We start from the raw sequence: 19,145 nt of genomic DNA, 5'->3' as shown, positions 1-19,145 counted from the left end.
CATTGCTCATTACTAGAAGGGCATTCTGTTAGCAAAAAGGTGAATGGCCTTTCAGATCATGATGCACAAATTTTAAGTCTAAAAGATTTTTGTCCTGCAACACATGCTAAATACAGTTACCAACTTTTTAGGAAAGCTGATCCTGTTGCTGTACAGACTTTTGTAAACCTTATCAAGGAACAAGAGTGGCAAGATGTTTATAGTGCTGATACAGTAGACAATAAATATAATGCTTTCCTCAAGACTTTTCTCGTGCTCTTTGAAAGTTTCTTTCCATTAGAACGTTCAAAACAGGGTACTGGCACAAACAGGCAGCCTGAGTGGCTGACTAAAGGGATAAGAATATCTTGTAGAACAAAGTGGCAATTATATCAAAACGTTAGAAACAGTCACAATTTAAATGCAGCAGCCCATTACAAACAGTATTGTAAGGTGCTTAAAAAATTTATTAGGAAGGAAAAAAGTATGTGGTATGCAGATAGAATAGCTTGGTCTCAGGATAAAATTAAAACCATATGGTCAGTCGTAAAGGAAGTGGCTGGTCTGCAGAGACAGGTCGAGGATATAGAATCAGTGCGTAGTGGGAATGTCCGTGTTACTGATAAGTCACATATATGTACAGCATTTAATAATCACCTTCTGAATATAGCAGGTGAACTAAATAGAAACCTAGTCCCAACAGGGAATCATATAGCGCTTGTAGTAAAAAGTTTTCCGAGACTGTTACCTGAAATGCTCCTCCATGATACTGACAAGAGGGAGATTGAGTTAATAATTAAATCACTAAAGACCAAGAACTCTCATGGATATGACGGGGTATCTAACAGAATACTGAAGTATTGTTCCATGTATGTTAGCCCAGTACTTAGCCATATCTGTAACTTTTCCTTTAGGAGTGGTCGGTTTCCTGACCGATTAAAGTACTCGGTAGTGAAGCCACTTTATAAAAAGGGAGACAGGGATAATGTTGACAATTATAGAGCTATTTCTATGCCATCAGTGTTTGCTAACGTTAATGAGAGGGTTGTATATACAAGGTTACTGGAGCATTTAAATTCACATAATTTGCTGTCAAATGTACAGTTTGGTTTTAGAAATGGCTTAACAACTGAAAATGCTATAGTCTCTTTTCTCTGTGAGGTCTTGGATGGATTAAATAAAAGGTTGTGAACGTTAGGTGTTTTCTTTTATTTAATGAAGGCTTTTGACTGTGTTGACCACAAAATATTACTGCAGAAGTTGGACCAGTATGGAGTAAGGGGAGTAGCTTACAATTGGTTCACCTCTTACTTTAAGAACAGAAAGCAGAAGGTAATTCTCTGCAATTTGAGAGTGGTAGTGATGTTCAGTCCCAATGGGGCACTGTTAAATGGGGCGTTCCCCAAGGGTCGGTGCTGGGGCCACTCCTGTTTCTTATTTATATAAATGATATGCCTTCTAGTATTACAGGTGATTCAAAAATATTTCTGTTTGCTGATGACACCAGCTTGGTAGTGAAGGATCTTGTGTGTAATATTGAAACATTATGAAATAATGTAGTTCATGAAATAAGTTCGTGGCTTGTGGAAAATAATTTGATGCTAAATCACAGTAAGACTCAGTTTTTACAGTTTCTAACTCACAATTCAACAAGAACTGATATTTTAATTAGGCAGAATGGGTATATTATAAGCGAGACGGGACAGTTCAGTATCCTAGGCATTCAGATAGATAGTAAGCTGTTGTGGAAAGCCCATGTTCAGGATCTTGTTCAGAAACTAAATGCCGCTTTATTTACCATTAGAACAGTATCTGAAATAAGTGACATTTCAACACGAAAAGTAGTCTACTTCGCATATTTTCATACACTTATGTCATATGGTATTATTTTTTGGGGTAATTCTTCTGATTCAAAAAGGGTATTTTTGGCTAAAAAATGGGGTGTTCAAGATACGTGAGGTGTAAGTTCAAAAACCTTTTGTCGTCCCCTATTTAATAGTCTGGGAATTTTGACATTGCCCTCACAGTATATATTTTCTTTAATGTCGTTTGTTGTTAGCAATATTAGCTTATTCCCAAGAGTTAGCAGCCGTCACTCAGTTAATACTAGGCAGAAATCAAATCTGCATGTGGAATGCACTTCCTTGACTCTTGTGCAGAAAGGAGTGCAGTATTCTGCTGCATCCATTTTCAATAAGCTGCCACAAGAACTCAAAAATCTTATCAGTAGCCCAAACACTTTTACGTCCAAACTGAAGAGTTTCCTCATGGCTCACTCCTCCTATTCTGTCGAGGAGCTCCTGGAAGAGCTAAAAAATTAAGTAAATTCCAGTGTTACCTGAATATGTTTCTTATATTTCATTTTATCTGTTTCTACTATCTACAACTGAATATGTTTCTTATATTTCATTTTATCTGTTTCTACAATCGTGTTATAATTTCATGTATTGACTCATTCCATGACCATGGAGACTTCTCTTTAATGTGGTCCCACGGAACAATAAATAAATAAATAAATAAAAGTGAGGCCCTCAGACAATACAGATAATTCAGGAGGGGAGAGTTCTTCAGATGAGAGGTTAAGGACACTACTGTTGGGTCTGGTTCTTGGGATTATGTGTTATTCTTGGTCTGGGAGGCAGTGGTGCAGGTTGTGGTATGTTTAGGAGGTTGGCCAAGCTTGGCTTGTAGGAGAGGAGTAGTGGCTGATGGTGTGGCTGTTTAGGGAGTTGCAGAGGGACAGGAAGGGAAATAGCACTGTTCAGATAGTTTAGGAGAAGGTGTGATAGTTTTTTGAGGTGAAGTCTGGCATGTTTCTGGAGTTTGAAGTTGGCTTGGCAGATTACACCATTTGAGGAAACATGAGGGGCAGATAAATGTAGGATTTTGTAAAAGGAGAGAAGTCTGATTGAGTGAAAATTTGCTGATGATGCATACAAATCACAGATTAAATGGGTAAGAGCAAGAGATTACTATATTTGCAACTGTATAAGAGACTGGTGTAGGGTAGGATTGCATGCAGAAAGATGGACTTTCAATGTTCGGCCTTCACGACCCTTCCTCAGGTCCCTACAATATGGCCCTAACCTGTCTCTTGCAGAACTCCAAGATCTTCATTCCCTAAAAGCTGATGACTCCATCATCATCCTCCCAGCAGACAAAGGATCTATCACTATAGTACTTGACTGAAAGGAATATGATAGTAAAGGTCTATGCCAGCTGTCTGACACCTCTACAAACAGCATCTACCATCAAGATCCCATCCTGTGATTCAAACTGACCTGCAGTCCCTTCTTAAAACCTCAGGCACCTCACAAGGACTAACACCTCAATCCATAGAACTTCTCACTCCACCCAAACTAGGCACCCCCACCTTTTACCTTCTTCCTAACTTTCCGAAACCCAGTCATCCTGGCCGTCCCATAGTTACTGGCTTCAAAGCATCCACCAAATGTATATCTGCCTTAGCTGATCAACACCTGCAACCCATAGAACAAAAGATTCCCCTCCTACATAAAATATACCAACCATTTCCTAGATCATCTGAAATCCATGCCCATCCTGCACCCACCACACACCTTGCTTGTCACCATTGGTGCCACCTCCCTCTATACCAACATCCCCCACGTGCATGGTCTGTCTGCTGCTGAACATTTCCTCAGTCAGTGCCCACCTGATTACAAAACTATGATGTCCTTCCTACTCACCTTAATCAACTTTATATTTACCAACAACTACTTCACCTTTGAGGGGCAGACATGCAAGCAGATCAGTGGGTACGGCCATGGGAACCAGGATGGCTCCTTCCTATGCCAACCTTTCCATGGGTCGCTTGGAGGGGCTTTCTTGGGATCCATAAGTCTTCAGCCCCAGGTTTGGTTTAGATACATTGATGACATCTTTACCATATAGACTCAAGGTGAGACTGACCTGCTAAAATTCCTGGGATCTCTGAATACCTTCTCCCAATTAAATTTCATATGGTACTATTCTGAATCCCATGCCATTTTCCTTCATGTTGACCTCGTCCTCACTGAACGCCAGATACCACATTAAACCTACCAACAAACAACAGTACTTATATTTCAGCGGGGCCATGACTTCTTAAAATCATGCCCTGAAATGAGATCCATTCTGTCCGAAATTTTGCCCACCAACCTAGAATAGCATTTCATTGCCCGCCAAATCTCCACAATATTCTTGTCAGACCTCTTGCTCCTTCTGCACCTATCTCCCTACCCTATGGCTCCTACTGCTGCAAGACTTATCCTACACACCCTCCTACCACCACCTATAATAGCTCTGTAACTGGCAAAACATATATTATCAGAGGGAGAGCCACCTATGAAATGACACGTCATATACCATTTACCAGTTACATATACCAGTTACAGAACACTATTCAGCCTTCTACATCAGCATGACTACCACCAAATTATCAATTAGGGTGAATGGGCATAGGCAGAGGATGTATTCTGGCAACTTGCAATATCCTGTTGCAGAGCATGCTCTACAACATGACCTTCGTGACTTCGGCACTTGTTTCACCACACGTGCCATCTGGATTCTTCCCCTCAGGCACCAGTTTCTCAGAACTCAGCAGGTGGGAAATAGCACTACAACGTATCTTTGGTTCTCATCACCCACCTAGCCTTAATTTACATTAATTTCTTCCATCTCAGCATTTCTTCACTTAACTTCTCTTTGCTTCACTCCGTTTTAGTTTTCTACGTCTTTCATTGTTTTTCCTGTCTATTTTTCAACATCCCACTCCCACCTCTATTACATACAATGCACTTAGCTTTTCGCTCTTATTAACTCATGCATAATGTTTAAGCAGTAATCTCTGTCTGCATATCACCTTGTCTTCCTCCTTTAAGCTTTCAGTTTTTCAAATCTTGTCCAATGCAGTCCCCAACAATCTGTCTTTTAATCTCATCCTGTATGGTAAGTCTCTCCTGACCTGTGGTTCTGGGTGACTTTTCCCTAAATCTACTCCTTTTTCCTAGACCTCTCCAGTCCTTTTCCTTCACCCTGCTTCCATCCCCTTCAACCCTTCTGCCTAAAGAAGGAGCCACTGGCCCCAAAAGCTTGCCAATTACAAACATCTTTTATGTGTGTGTTCTGCTGCTGCTTGGTGAGTAGATTTTTTTATCTATTCAATTATATAATATGTATTGTTAGTAGTTTTTTCTTGTTTTGTTGAAAGAAGTTATCAAAAAGGAATAAGACATGCTAATTAGCTCTACTGAGCGAGATGTAACATCAGTTTTACTAAAATATATTATACTTTAGGAGAAATAACTGGATCATATTTTTACATAATTGCAATGAAAAACAGATTGCAATTGAATTCTTTTTGAGTTACACAGTTTTCCAATATGCAATACTGGATTGATGCGATCAACACCACCGCTAGGATGACAGACAACGATGATGACCAGCAGCAAGATGACCATGAGAGTGAAGAGTGAGTGAGATCATGAAACTTTATCAGTGAAAGATATAGCAAGAAGAGACAAAACTAACTACTTCATTGTTAAAAGTTAATAACTAAAGTAACAATGAGCACAGTCACTAATGACTTAGTTCATTGGTAGTCAACCTGGTCTTTACCATCCACTAGTGTGCATTCCAGCTTTCATGGGGGGGCAGTTAGCAGTTGGGGGTTCAAGACATTTCTATTAGGTTTTCATAATATTTTGACATATAGTACTTGCTAAGTAATTATTATTATATGCTTTAATTTGTTGCAACACTGCTTTATACATTTTATAACATACAGTTACTTCCTTACTTCATAAATCACCAACACTGTGGAACTGGTGGCCAGTTAGAAAATTTTACTATTAACAGAAATAACAAAAGTAGGGGGATATGCAAAGAGGTTGACAATCTCTGACTTAGATTTTTTTTTTTTGGGTGGGGGGGGGGCAGGGGCAATCTAATAGTAGATTTACACAAGGAAATGCACCTGCAGTTAGAATATTTAAACAAAGAATTACACTTGCAGGTATCAAATCAAAATCAAGAGTTAAATCTCTGAATGAACATTTTACACAAAGAACTAAATAGTCACAATAAAAAAAATTAGTCCACTTGACAACTGCTTTTGCAGCTTCTAATGAACATAATACAGACAGCTGAATTAAATGTTAATTTGAATTTGCTTGACAAACAACTGGAAGGTCATATTGTGGAGTTGAGAGTAGAAATGGCACAGTTAAGATCAGATGTAAATATAATTAATGATAAATTAAACAATTATATTAGAAGAAGAATTGGCAAAAAATTACAGATGTCTGAATGAGAAGTTTCACAACAGTTTATAATCACTGCAAACTGAAGTCATGGAAATTGTGCAGGCAATGTCATCTGATGCAAACACCCAAAGAAAAGTACAGAAGGGTTTTATACATGTAGCCACTGAGTTAAGGGAATTCCACATTGTAAAGAACAGTTGATGTGCAACAGTCACTTGATTACTGAATTGAAAGAAACTTTCCATCAAGATCTGGGAATCTGGCTAGGTAAATGGGAGTATACATTCAGTACCTACAGATTTCGTAAAAACAGTAGTGAATACTGAGAATAGGTTACAGGAAACTAATAGGTAGATGGCAGAGATGGCTAACCACACAGATGTTAAAAGTGCTGAGAAAGTGCTTGTAAAGGAAGTTGGGATACAAAGTTGTAGGAATCATGCTATCACTAAAATTTCTCTCCACACTACTACTCAAAATCTTCCCAATTCTAAAATTCCTTCACAATAAGGACCCCAATCTCCAGATTTGCTCTTTGGATACTCTGATATCTTTTTATCATTCTGCACTGATGGAAAAGCATCTTTGAATGTTGATATAAAGACAATATTATGTATTTCCCCTTCAGTCTTGAAACATGGAATCTTACTGGATAGATGACTTCTGCTTTCTAGATGAAATTCCTCCCAGAACATGTTTGAACTTCCTATTGTCATTGTGGGTGACAGCCTGGCATTTCCTTTTCTAACAGAGCATAGGAGTTGGCATTATTGAAGACTGTGATAAACGTTGAGAAAGCTAATACTGTTCTTGAACTTCATTTGCCTCAGTTTCGCAGGACACTGCAACTATATTTCAGAATGGGGTTTCATAAAGAAATAAGTGTCATCTGCATCTGGCAGTGCTGTCAACAGATTATAATCACAAGATTCCTCTGGAAGGAACACCAATGGATCAGCCAACGGTCACTGCTGCAAAATTGGCTTGTGACCTGCTACAGATAATGCTCCCATCAATTTTTGTGTATCATTAAACATGCTAATAGGAAACAAATAGGCAGGTCATGGTGAAAACAATGATCAGAAATTCCTATCATGGCCTGCACACTTGCAGTATGTTGTTATGTTAAAGATTCAGTGTTTTTGCCACCTTCACCAGTAAACCTACCAGAACTACTGCCACAAGTCAACAATCTTTAGAAATCAGAAAGTAAATTAAAAGCTCATTTGTTACTTTTTTGAAAGCATTTCTGGCCATTACATACCTATAGGTGGCGAAATTATGAGTACTGCAAACAGACAAATACAAAAGTAAAAAAAAAAACTAGCTAGAAGCTTTCAGAATTACTACTTCCTTGCTGGGGAAGGAAAGGGGAACTGGTTGGGTAGATTCAAAAGGAAGGACAGGTCACTCACACTCCAGGATGAGGGAGACCTACCCGCTGTGAAGACAACAGGAGATAAAGATAAAAGAGAGGCACCAGAGAATAAAGCAAGAAGAAATACTGATAATGACCAGAGACATTAATCACTATCGGTACTGTAAAACAGTTGACAAAAAGTTGAAAGATATCTCCACATGAGGAATATTATATGTCAATAAGAAGCTGATGAAATAAGTTTACCTGAACAATGCTTTCAAGTTTTCAGGAAGTTCTGTGCGTCCAGCATATCCTGGATTCATTGTGATAAAAATTCCTACAGTTGGAACAAGACCAATCTGCTCACCCATAAAATTGAAGGTTTCTTTTTTATCTCTTATAGCATCCTGAAAACAGGAAATTTCATTGTTAAATATCTTAATTCTCATTATGTTCAAGATGTGTTAAAACATATTCCATAAGTTTCTACAATAACTTGATGGCAACAGGCAACAATTTTTATATTTCAACTTATCTATAGAGAGTATCACAAATAAGAATTTTGGAAAACTATACCTGAACAGATTTGACTTGCACAGCGACAACTGACAAAACTTCAACAGAGATTCGATTGAATTCATCAAAGCATCCCCAGGCACCCGTTTGTGCTAAGCCTTTGTAGATGTTACCGCAGGACTGGGGAAAAAATGTTATTTTTCACTGGTCACTGCTGTTTCTGTAGTCATTAACACGATGGCTCAATCAAAAATTCAGCCATATTTTAACCCTGAATTAGATTTCTCAGCTATATCTGCATACACCTCTGTTAAATTGGTATACTTTTAAAGTCAATAATTTGAGATTGTATTATATAATTCCAGTCATTTCAAATTTGTTTCCCGTGGATTTTAAAACATTACTTACATGTTTCAAGACACAAATCATGTTATTATTAACATAGCACATTTCATTTTATGTCACAAAAATTTGAATTGCACAGTCACTGAGTTCTTAAAAGAAACATTCATCAGAAACAAATAAGATAACAAATTCTGTCATGGGATTTTTAATTTCGAAAAATGAATAAAGTGGAATGGTTGGGAACAGAAAGGCTTTCAATTTAGCTAGTTAACAGAAAGACAATGAATTTGGCAAATGCTGATGTGGTATAAAAACGTGGAGAGATATCATAAAATGACATGTCTGCAGATGATACTGTGATTATAGTATTCGTCTAGGGAAATTTTATGAAGAAGCTTGTAATACATTTGGTAATTCTAGGAAGACCTTTGACAAGTTATTGAAGTTTAACACACAGCATGCCAGCTTAAGCTTAGACCTTAATTAAACCCACACATGCAGTTAATGGCTGCTGGTCTAGCACAGCAGCTAGCTTGTGTATGATAATTACAAAGTATCCCATGCAGAAACCAGCCTGGTTCTCTGCATCAGAAGCAGAATATACACTAATGTGACAAAAGTCATGGGATAGCATTATGTATATACACAGATGGCGGTAGTATAGCATACACAATGTATGAAAAGGCATTGCATTGGCGGAGCTGTCATTTGTACACAGATGATTCATGTGAAATGGTTTTTGACATGATTATGGTTGCACGATGGGAATTAATGGACTTTGAATGTGGAAAGGTAGCTGGAACTAGACACATGGGACATTTCATTGGGAAATCATTGAGGAATTCAATATTCAAAGATCCATATCAAGAGGATTGTAGTGAGAATACCAAATTTCAGGCATTACCTTTAACTACAGATAACACAGACACTGACGGCCTTCATGTAATGACCGAGAGCAGTGGCATTTTCATGGAGTTGTCAGTGCTAACAGACAAGCAATACTGTGTATAATGACATTGGATGGACCTTAGCTGACTGGAAAACTGTGGCCATGTCAGATGAGACCACAATTTCCTTTGGTAAGAGCTGATGGTAGCGTTTGATGCAAACCCCACAACGGTGTGCACAGTGTTTATATGGAATGGACTGGGTTCTCTGGTCCAACTGAACCAACCATTGACTGGAAATGATTATGCTCTGCTACTTAAGAGATGATTTGCAGGCATTCATGGGCTTCATGTTCCCAAACAATGATGAAATTTTTATGGATATCAATGCGCCATGTCACTGGGTCACAATCGTTCGCGATTGGTTTGGAGAACATTCTGGACAGTTTGAAAAAATGATTTGGCCACCCACTGAGCATTTATGGGACACAATTAAGAGGTTAGTTTGTGCACAAAATGCTGCACCAGGAACATTTTTGCAGTTATAGGGGCAACATGGCTTAATATTTCTGCAGGGGACTTCCAACAACTTGTCGAGTCCATGCCACATCGAGTTGGTAGACTAAGCCAGGAAAGAAGGTATCACATGACTTCTGTCATCTCAGTGTACATACAGTTATAAGATGAATTAAGACACAACAAACTTAAATGATTCAGACAGGTGATGCATATCATTCCCATCTCTCACCATAAAAAAATGTAGGGTGTATCAAAACAATCATTTGCTTTGGCACATCTATATTGCTGAAACTAATAAACATATACAATGAATTTTGTTTCTTGATGAACAGGAAACTCAAAAGGTTTTTTCATACCTTTGATGTGTGTTTGATATGCTCCCCTTGAGATGCATGGCATATGTCAGTACACCATCCAAATACTGCAGTGAGCATGTCCTGAGTTAAAGCTTCCACAGCTGCTGCTATGCAATGTCGCTGTTCTTTCATTGTTATTGGTAACAGAGGCACATAATGAATCTTTTTTGAACCCCCACAAGAAATGATCACATACAGTTAGGTCCAGTGACCTTGGACACCAGTAATGTAAGGCTGAATCATTTGGTTCAGTGTGACCAATCTATCATTCAGTAATCCTTTGATTTAAAAATTCCCATACTTCCAGATGCCAGTGTGGCAGCGGCACATCCTGTTAGTAAATGACGTCATTTGAATAAGTTGCCAATTGTGGGAAAAGAAAGTGTTAAGGATATCGAGAAATGTGTTTCCTGTAAAAGTATTCTCGGCAAAGAAAAATGTACCACACCTTTTCCCGTGAAGCTGTACAAAACACATTAAATTTTGCAGAGTGCCTCTCATGTTATACAACTTCATGTGGTTGTTCTGTACCCCATATTCTCACATCTTGATGGTTCACTTTTCCATTTAAATGGAATGTTGCCTCATCACTAAACACTAAGCATGGAAGAAAACTGTCATCCTCTATCTTACCTAGAACAAAATTACAGAACTCCACACATCATTGTTTGTCACCTTCATGAATAGCTTGCACGTCAGATGGACATCAGGGGTATGTTGAGCTGTTGAGCTGCATAGCAAACGGACTTCGGCTGTTGCATTCGACATCTGTGTCAGACACTAAGGGATGGCCCGGCGATTTGCCTTTGCACAAACAACCTGTTTCTTGGAATTGTTCATGTCATTGTCTAACGCCCCTGTGCTGTAGGAGAATCCATACCACACCCAGTCGAAAATCACACTGAACAGTTATTACTGACCCGCACTGCGAGAAATGTAGAATGCAAAATGCTTTCTGTTGTCCCGATACCATTTTTACTAGGACTGAAGTGGGCGCACACTACTGCTACCTGGTGGGGACCATGTAAAACTCTCAAGTTTGCTCTTTCCAACAGTGCATTGTTCGCTCACATATCTCAAATAACATATTAGTTATGATTCTTTCATATCAGATGATTCTTTTTGATACACCCTGTATTTGCAACACTATAAAGATCACTCAGGCATATAAAGAATTAAAAAATAATAATTGTCTGACTGCGGATGGGTGATCTCTCATTATTTATAGACCAGTCATAGGCAGTATAAACTGCATATACAAAAAGAAGCCTGCTGTAGCTTTGTTTTATCATAAAATAATGATGGTAATCACGTATATAAAAGCATAATTTAGTCTTACATAACTAATGAATGTGTTACAACCTTGTAATCCATTTGCTCTGAGCAGTTGAATACATAAACCATTATGCCCAGTGCTCTCCCAAGGTCCTTTGTAGTTTCTGTCTTTCCAGTACCAGCAGGTCCCGCTGGCCCTCCACCCATCACTAAATGCAGTGACTGCGTGAGAGTAATGTAGCAGCGATCAGTCAGTGGTGTTATCACTAGTCGTGGAGTATTCCCAAGATACTCATGTGAATATCTGAACTGTGCATCACAGATGTTGGCAAAGCAGTCCCGTTCCTTTTCATCCCATCTGCGTGGCAGTTTGTAATTATAAACAAGTGAATGCAATCAAATTATTTTCATCCTAGTTTTCAATATTTCAAGAGAAAAATGAATTTTAATTATTATTTCTATTGTTATCTAGATAGGCATAAATTTATATTTATAGGCTATGTCTCTTACAAAGTAAATGAATTTTTAGGGTCACAGACTAATTACGAGCAAATGTAACTACTAAAACATCACGTAAAAGAACTAGTTTTTCAATGAAAAGAAAAACATTGAACAAACACATAAATGTTCCTGTGAGGGTCCAAACACTCATTCTGTACTTCTGCTATTCGCTGCATGGCAGTGGCAAATAATACCATCACTATTTTTTATGGATAAAAAAGTAGCAAGTTTTCTATACACAGAATCTTTAGCTGCAAGAGTTACATTTTAACAGTGGCTATTTAATATTGAATAATGACAGAATTCACACAAGCCTCATCTTATGAATTGGTGGTTATCTGTACATAATATATTTTATGTTTTTTATGTAATTCCTTTATTCATTCCATATATTTGAAGACTGTTCTTCGTACAATTTAAGAAATACAGCATGTGTGTGTGTGTGTGTGTGTGTGTGTGTGTGTGTGTGTGTGTGTGTGTGTGTGCATGCAATTAGAAGAATTAAACATGTTTCTCCATTATTTTTTTCATAAGCACTTCTAGTATTTTACAACACGTGACTGTAATGGTCATATAGCTAGGATATGACAGCAGAAGGACACAGAAATAAATGCCCTACCTAATGGATTTCAGAATATAATTACAGAAGAACTAGAAGAACCGCAAAAAAGTGCCTCTCACAAGTGGACAGTACTGTATGAATGCAAGGGACGGACATGCATTTTACACCAGTCAGTTTATTAAACATGAGTCAATTGTGATTGTTTAGTGATCTTTCAGAGTTGAAACCAAGCAGCTGATCTGCCTGAAAAAATAATTAATTTTGTTACAGTAATCAAGTGAGAATGGCATCTTGCAAGCTGAGAAGGAATTAGACTAACTAGGAAAGTCAACAGAAAAGATGGAGCGAGATTTGAGAAGCATTCATCACAAACTGAGTGCAGCCTATGCAAACATAATGGGCTAAACTTGTGGTAAGTTCCATTGCAGACAGATTTTTTGCCATTGCCCTTGCGTTCAGTATAGTTTTTTGCCTATCCTATGAAACATAATTTGTTAGTCTTCATCAATGCAGCTCTTAGCAAAGTGGTACAAGTACTCCCCACATATGCCAAACACCAGTTGCACCTGGTATGGACATATGAAAGCCAGGCTCTGTGAACATATCATTTCTTACAGTCAGGCTGGCAGTAACCAAAGCCTGTTACCAGACAGCACACAAGTGCCCCGTAAGCTCATAACTTCAGCATACTGTGGTTATACTGACAATTACAAAAATATATATTGTTTATGCAACTCAGTAAAATAAACAGCTACAAGTCATGTAGTCATGCCATCACATGATTATGAATATTAGCATCACAAACCCTTGATTTGTTTGTTTGCCAATTATTGATCACAATATACTGCTGGAATATTTCTGTACCTGAGAGGTAAAGGAGTTGCCACTGTATTGATTACAATTGTGAATACTGCTGGAATATTTCTGTACCTGAGAGGTAAAAGCTAAAATCCAGTTTTTACAGTTTCAACTTAATTTCATATTTGTAATGCCCAGACACTGGTGGAAGACAGGCAGATTTCTTGCTCCAGCCCAGGGCTGATTTTGGCCATGTTAAAAAGGCACATATCCATTTCTCACGTGGAGATAATAGGGCAAAAGTGGAACTACCATCATTACACAAATGGTTACCATACTTATCTGCTCCTACAGGATGCAATGGAGACACCCACACTTTTACTTCTAAACACAGAGTGATGATAATCTCTGGACTTTTCATGCATTCTCACGATAACAATTGGTTAATAAAGAGCCTTAACAGTTAATGATACCAGCCATTCTTTTCATGCAGTTTTACTGTTAGCAGTTAAGATTTAGTAGGAAATTATTGGATAAGAAATTATTGAACAGTTGAGTTGTTCAAGAGCAAAGTTAATTACATAATTTGCTCTACAGTAGAAAGAGCAGAGTGAAGGTATGTTTATGTTATTCAATACAGCTTGTTTGTTATTAATAATTCCATCCTATGATACCTGAATTACCTCAATACTCACTGGTACAGTTTCAGATGCAACAGCCTGTACAATCATAGTAAAAACATAAAGCGCTGATTTTATTGGTGGCATCATTACATTACTTTACTAATCCTTTCAGATATCATGTCATCCATTACCATTTCTTGTTCTGAAATCCATCCATGTCCTTCAACAGAATCTGTTGCTGGGGAAAATGTATACAACATTGCATTCTATTTTTGTATTTCTGCAGAATGATTGCACTGTCACAATTACATCTACATCTATATACAAACTCCACAAGCCAAGAGTCATTTCCTTTTCTGTTCCGTTCGCAAACAGAGCCATGGAAAACAACTGTCTATATGACTCGATGCGAACCTTAATCCCTCTAATCTGATCCTCTTAGTACTTATGCAAAATGTGCATTGACGTCAGTACAATCACTCTGCAGTCAGCCTCTAATGCCAGTTCTCTAAATTTTCTCAATAGTGCTCTTCAAAATGAATTTTGCCTTCCCTCCAGTGATTCCCATCTGAGTTCCCAAAGCATCTCTGTCATACTTGTGTGGTGTTTGAACCTACTGGTAACCAGCCTGGCAGCCTACCTCTGAATTTCTTCGATGTCTTCCTTTAATCTGACCTGGTGCACATCCCAAACACTTTAGTAGTACTCCACAATGGGTTTCACTAGTGTCCTATATGCAGTCTCTATTACAAAAAAGCCACACTTCCCTAAAATTCTCCCAATGAACCAAAGTCGACCATTCACCTTTCCAGCTACAGGCCTTATATGTTCTTTACATTTCATATTGCTCTGCATCTTTATACTTATATATTTAACTGTTGTGACTGTGTCAAGCAGCACACTACTAATACTGTATTCGAACGTTATAGGTTTGTATTTTCTCCTCATTTGAGTTAACTTACATTTTTCTACATTTAGATCTAGCTGCCATTCATAACACCAACTAGAAATTTTGTCTATGTTATCTAGTATCTTCCTACAGTCACTCAATGACAACACCTTCCCATACACCATTGCGTCATCAGCAAACAGTTGCAGACTGCTGCTTACCCTGTCTGCCAGATCATTTATGTAAATAGAAAATGACAGTGGTCCTATCACACTTCCCTGGGGCACTCCTGACAATACCCTTATCTCTAATGAACACTCACCATCAAGGACGACTTACCGTACCTTCTCTAACAGTTGGCAGTATGGTACCACGTTAAATGGTTTTTTGTAAATCTATGAATATGGAATTTGCCTGTTGCCCTTCAACCATCGTTTCTCATATGAGTAAAGGGCAAGCTGAGTTTCAAATGAGCGATCTTTCTAAAACCATGCTAATTTGTGGACAGAAGCTTTTCCCTCTCAAGGAAATTTATTATATTAGAATTGGGAATATGTTCAAGGATTCTGTAAAAAACTGATGTTAAAGATATCGGCCTGTAATGTTTCAAGTCCATTGTTTTACCCTTCTTATATACAGCAGACATCTGCACTTCTTTCTAGTCTCTTGGGACTTGCACTGGGTTGGAGGTTCATGATACATGGAAGCTAAGTAAGGTACCATTACCATAGAGTACATTTTGTAAGCTGAACTGGGATTCCATTACGACCTGGCGACTTATTTGCTTTCAGATTTTTCTGTTGTTTCTGTACACCAGTAATATTTATTACTATGAACTCCATACAGGAGTCTGTGTGATGGTCAAATGAGTTTATTTATATGATTCTCCTGCATCAACAATTTCTTAAATGCAAATTTTTGAACTTTGGCTTTACTTTTACTATCTTCTGCTGTCACACAGGGCTGGTCAATCAGTAACTTAGCCTTAGACCTACTTAGCAATTTTATGTAGGACTAAACTTGTCATGGGCTTGTGGCAAGATCTACTGCTAATGTATGATAGTGGTAGTTGTTGTGAGCTTTGCACATCAATCTTTTGGATACACATGAATTTTTATTAACTTTTGCCTGTCATCATTTGCACATTTTCTTTTGAACTGAGAGTGCAACAGCCTTCGCTCTGTCAGCACTTTTTTTTTTTTACATTGCTTAACCAAAGTGAGTCTTTTCCTATCTTAACCCACTAACAAGGCACATGATTCTCCAGAGTATGATTTATAATTTTAACTTTGCCCCTCATTCCTCTATGTACATCGTACTGGAACTAAATGTTGTCAATTCATAGTCTAAGTGGGATGCTAACAACTGTCTATCTGTTCTTTGTAGCAGGAACACTCCCCCAGTCTTCTTGATTTATTTATTAACTTTAGTAACCAAAGTCAATGTGATGACTTCATAGTCACTAATTGCCCAGCAAGACTAATGAAAAAGATAATGGGAGATGCTTTAGGAAAATACTACTACTATACAAGTCACCACTGACTGGTATGGAAACAGGCCTTCGTGTACTCAAATGAGCTTGTAGAATGATGTGCAGCACACAGAGAGTTGATAATGAAAGGCAATAGAGTATTAATAACTTTTGGAACATGTCATCTGTGGACAAAAAATAGCTATTGTATGACTTGGGATGAAACAGTTAGTGGGTGCAATGGCAATGAAATTGTTTCCTGGAAGTTAAAATGGGTGGTAGAAAATCTCTTACATGAAATAAGGATTCCAGCAGTCTGGTCTGATGATTGCACTGAGCAAAACAGAAATATCTAAACTGCAATCATGTATACCTGTCCATTTTAAAGCTCTTCTAAACTGAAATAAATTCATGAAAAATATATCCTAAAAGGCCACACAACTGTGGAGATCAACAGAGTTCATTCTACAATGTAGGGAAGATAGGTTGCTACTTACGATAAAGAAGATATGTCAAGTTGCAAACAGGCACGATTAAAAGGCACTCACATGTAGCGTTCAGCCACAGCCTTCTTTGGTAAAAAGAGACACATACACAACATTCATAAACACACAAGCAAGCACACCTTACGCACGCATGACTGCCAACTCCAGCATCTCAGGCTGGCTTCCGTGTGTGTGTCTCTCTTTACTGATTAAGGCTGTGGCTGAAAGCTACATGTGAGTGTCTTCTAACTGCACCTGTCTGCAACATGACATGTCTTCTTTATGGTGAGTAGCAATCTCTCTTTTCCTTGTTGACATTCCTACCTGGCTTTTCAATTGTTTGACAGAGTTCATTCTATCAATGACTGAAAGAAGGCCAATCTCTCCTATCTGGAAATCACTGTTCCACATGATTGGGTAAAATTTATCTGAACATGTCAAATAAAGAAATCTTTGTTGGTTGACGTCTAATTCATCCCCTATAATATACTCCAAGAGATGAAATAGTGGAAAATACATTTTATTTTCAGGGTGGTGAGGCTCAAACACTTTGCATATAGAACATGGAATAACATCTTACAAGACTTCTTAGATGATAGGTTCTAAGAAACAGACATTAAAAAAAAAATGTTGAGTTCCTCAACAGTTCCCAGTTACTCCTAAAGTACTTCTGGGAGTGAAATCTATAATTTCAGGTAAGTATGCAGTTCTCCATACTTTGTGCTAGTGGATCCCACAACAATGTGCACCCCACAAAGGTAATGACAGTGTTCAGTGTGTGAGAGAGGCCTGTAAAGTTGGAATGTCCTATACAATGCAAGAATATGTAATATTCTTGTTAATGTATGGTAGGTGGCAATTAATGTGAAATCTGTTTTGTATTGTTAAATAAAAACTGCTTGAGCTATCAAAAATGTGCTATAATCTGTTAAGGGTACACAAATGTATCTTTGTGGAAGAAATGCTATGTACTATTTTTCTAGTTTTTGGGCCTAGTAATAATCAACATTATTCTTCTGAATAATGTTTAAGTTAATGTACAGTTCCACAGAAGTTTGACACTTCTAACAAAGATGACCTTGTAAATGTATTCTTCTGTCTGTGAGAACTCTGATAAGACATGATACAACCTTGTAACAACTGCTCTCATGCTACCATAAGTACTAAGTCCCCACTATTACCTTAGTGATGAAGGCTTTTTATGAAATATGGTGTAAGAGTCTTGAAATGCCCGTATGCTAATTTCTACCACTGCGGTATTCCCAAACTGAAATCATATAGGGCAGAAAATAATTTGTATAAGAGAAACCGTTCTCCAAAATGTTATTTGTTTCTTTCCTGATACTGACATACATTGTCTCTGGAATTGTGACACAAACCATCAATAAAACAAATTTGTATTTTGTCCGTGCCATCAATGGAGTGCAAGATGTCAGCTGCAGAGGTTGACCATATCAAACTATGACTTCCGATTTGTTCAAATGCTTTCCTTCAGCATAAATGGCAACTAGTCATATGTTGGGAGGCACATTTATGCCTATAAATTCATTGCTAAAAGCTCCAGAAATATGAAACATATAGAAAGTTTCAAAGAGAGATAAAATGGTGGCTGAATTTACAAATATTTTATAAACACAAAATCAGTTATGAAGATAGAGTGCTAATACTAGAATGTATAATATATTTTTCACAGTGATTTGTAACTGTCAAGAGACAATTGCACCATATGGTGGTGGGCAACAGTTGGAGAAATTGTTGGGCCATTGTTGTCAATGATAAGTTGGGTCTCTGAATACAAGACTAAAAAGATGCAAACCTATGTAATGAAAACACAGAGTTGGTGAGAAACAAGTCATACTCAAAGAAGGCAAAGACTTCCGGGTGACACTATGACAGATAAGAATTGGTTTTACCCCACAACATTAGGTCCCTGGGGTCTCTGACTGTCACTACAAGACTAAAAATGATGCAACCCGTGACATGAAAACAGAGAGTCACTGAGAAACAAGCCATACTTAAAGAAATCAAAGCCTTCTGGCTGACACTATGACAGATAAGACTTGGTGGCAAGCTGCCACTGAGATGATTGGCACTAGATATAACCTTTACTGTGTGCAGCTTCGGATACTCAACAACAAAACACACACTTACTGCCTCTGTTCTGTATTATTGTTAGAAAGCACTTCTGAAAATGGATGGCTAGAGTGATCCTGAGTTTGACACTGAATTCAGTAGCTCACAAAGTGAAGAAGAATGTGATGTCACTGTACCAGAAAACGAAAGTGATGACATTCTGAGAAGTGCTCGCCAGCAGTA

At 37.9% G+C, this 19,145-nt stretch overlaps 1 protein-coding gene across 1 annotated transcript in view; it reads right to left on the bottom strand.

The window, feature by feature from the left end:
* LOC124787768 (dynein beta chain, ciliary-like) overlaps positions 1–19,145 on the bottom strand; it is an 834,683-nt gene that overhangs the window by 393,284 nt on the left and 422,254 nt on the right. Inside the window, exons 35-37 of the mRNA XM_047254657.1 lie at positions 11,588–11,858; positions 8,179–8,298; positions 7,867–8,009 (exon numbers count right to left, since the gene is read on the bottom strand). Coding sequence (XP_047110613.1) covers positions 7,867–8,009; positions 8,179–8,298; positions 11,588–11,858 — 534 coding nt within the window. The remainder of the gene's footprint in view (positions 1–7,866; positions 8,010–8,178; positions 8,299–11,587; positions 11,859–19,145) is intronic.

The sequence above is a fragment of the Schistocerca piceifrons genome, chromosome 3 (genome assembly GCF_021461385.2).
Source record: "Schistocerca piceifrons isolate TAMUIC-IGC-003096 chromosome 3, iqSchPice1.1, whole genome shotgun sequence".
In the NCBI taxonomy this organism is placed as follows: Eukaryota; Metazoa; Arthropoda; class Insecta; order Orthoptera; family Acrididae; genus Schistocerca; species Schistocerca piceifrons.
This window is presented reverse-complemented; position numbering and strand designations above follow the sequence as displayed.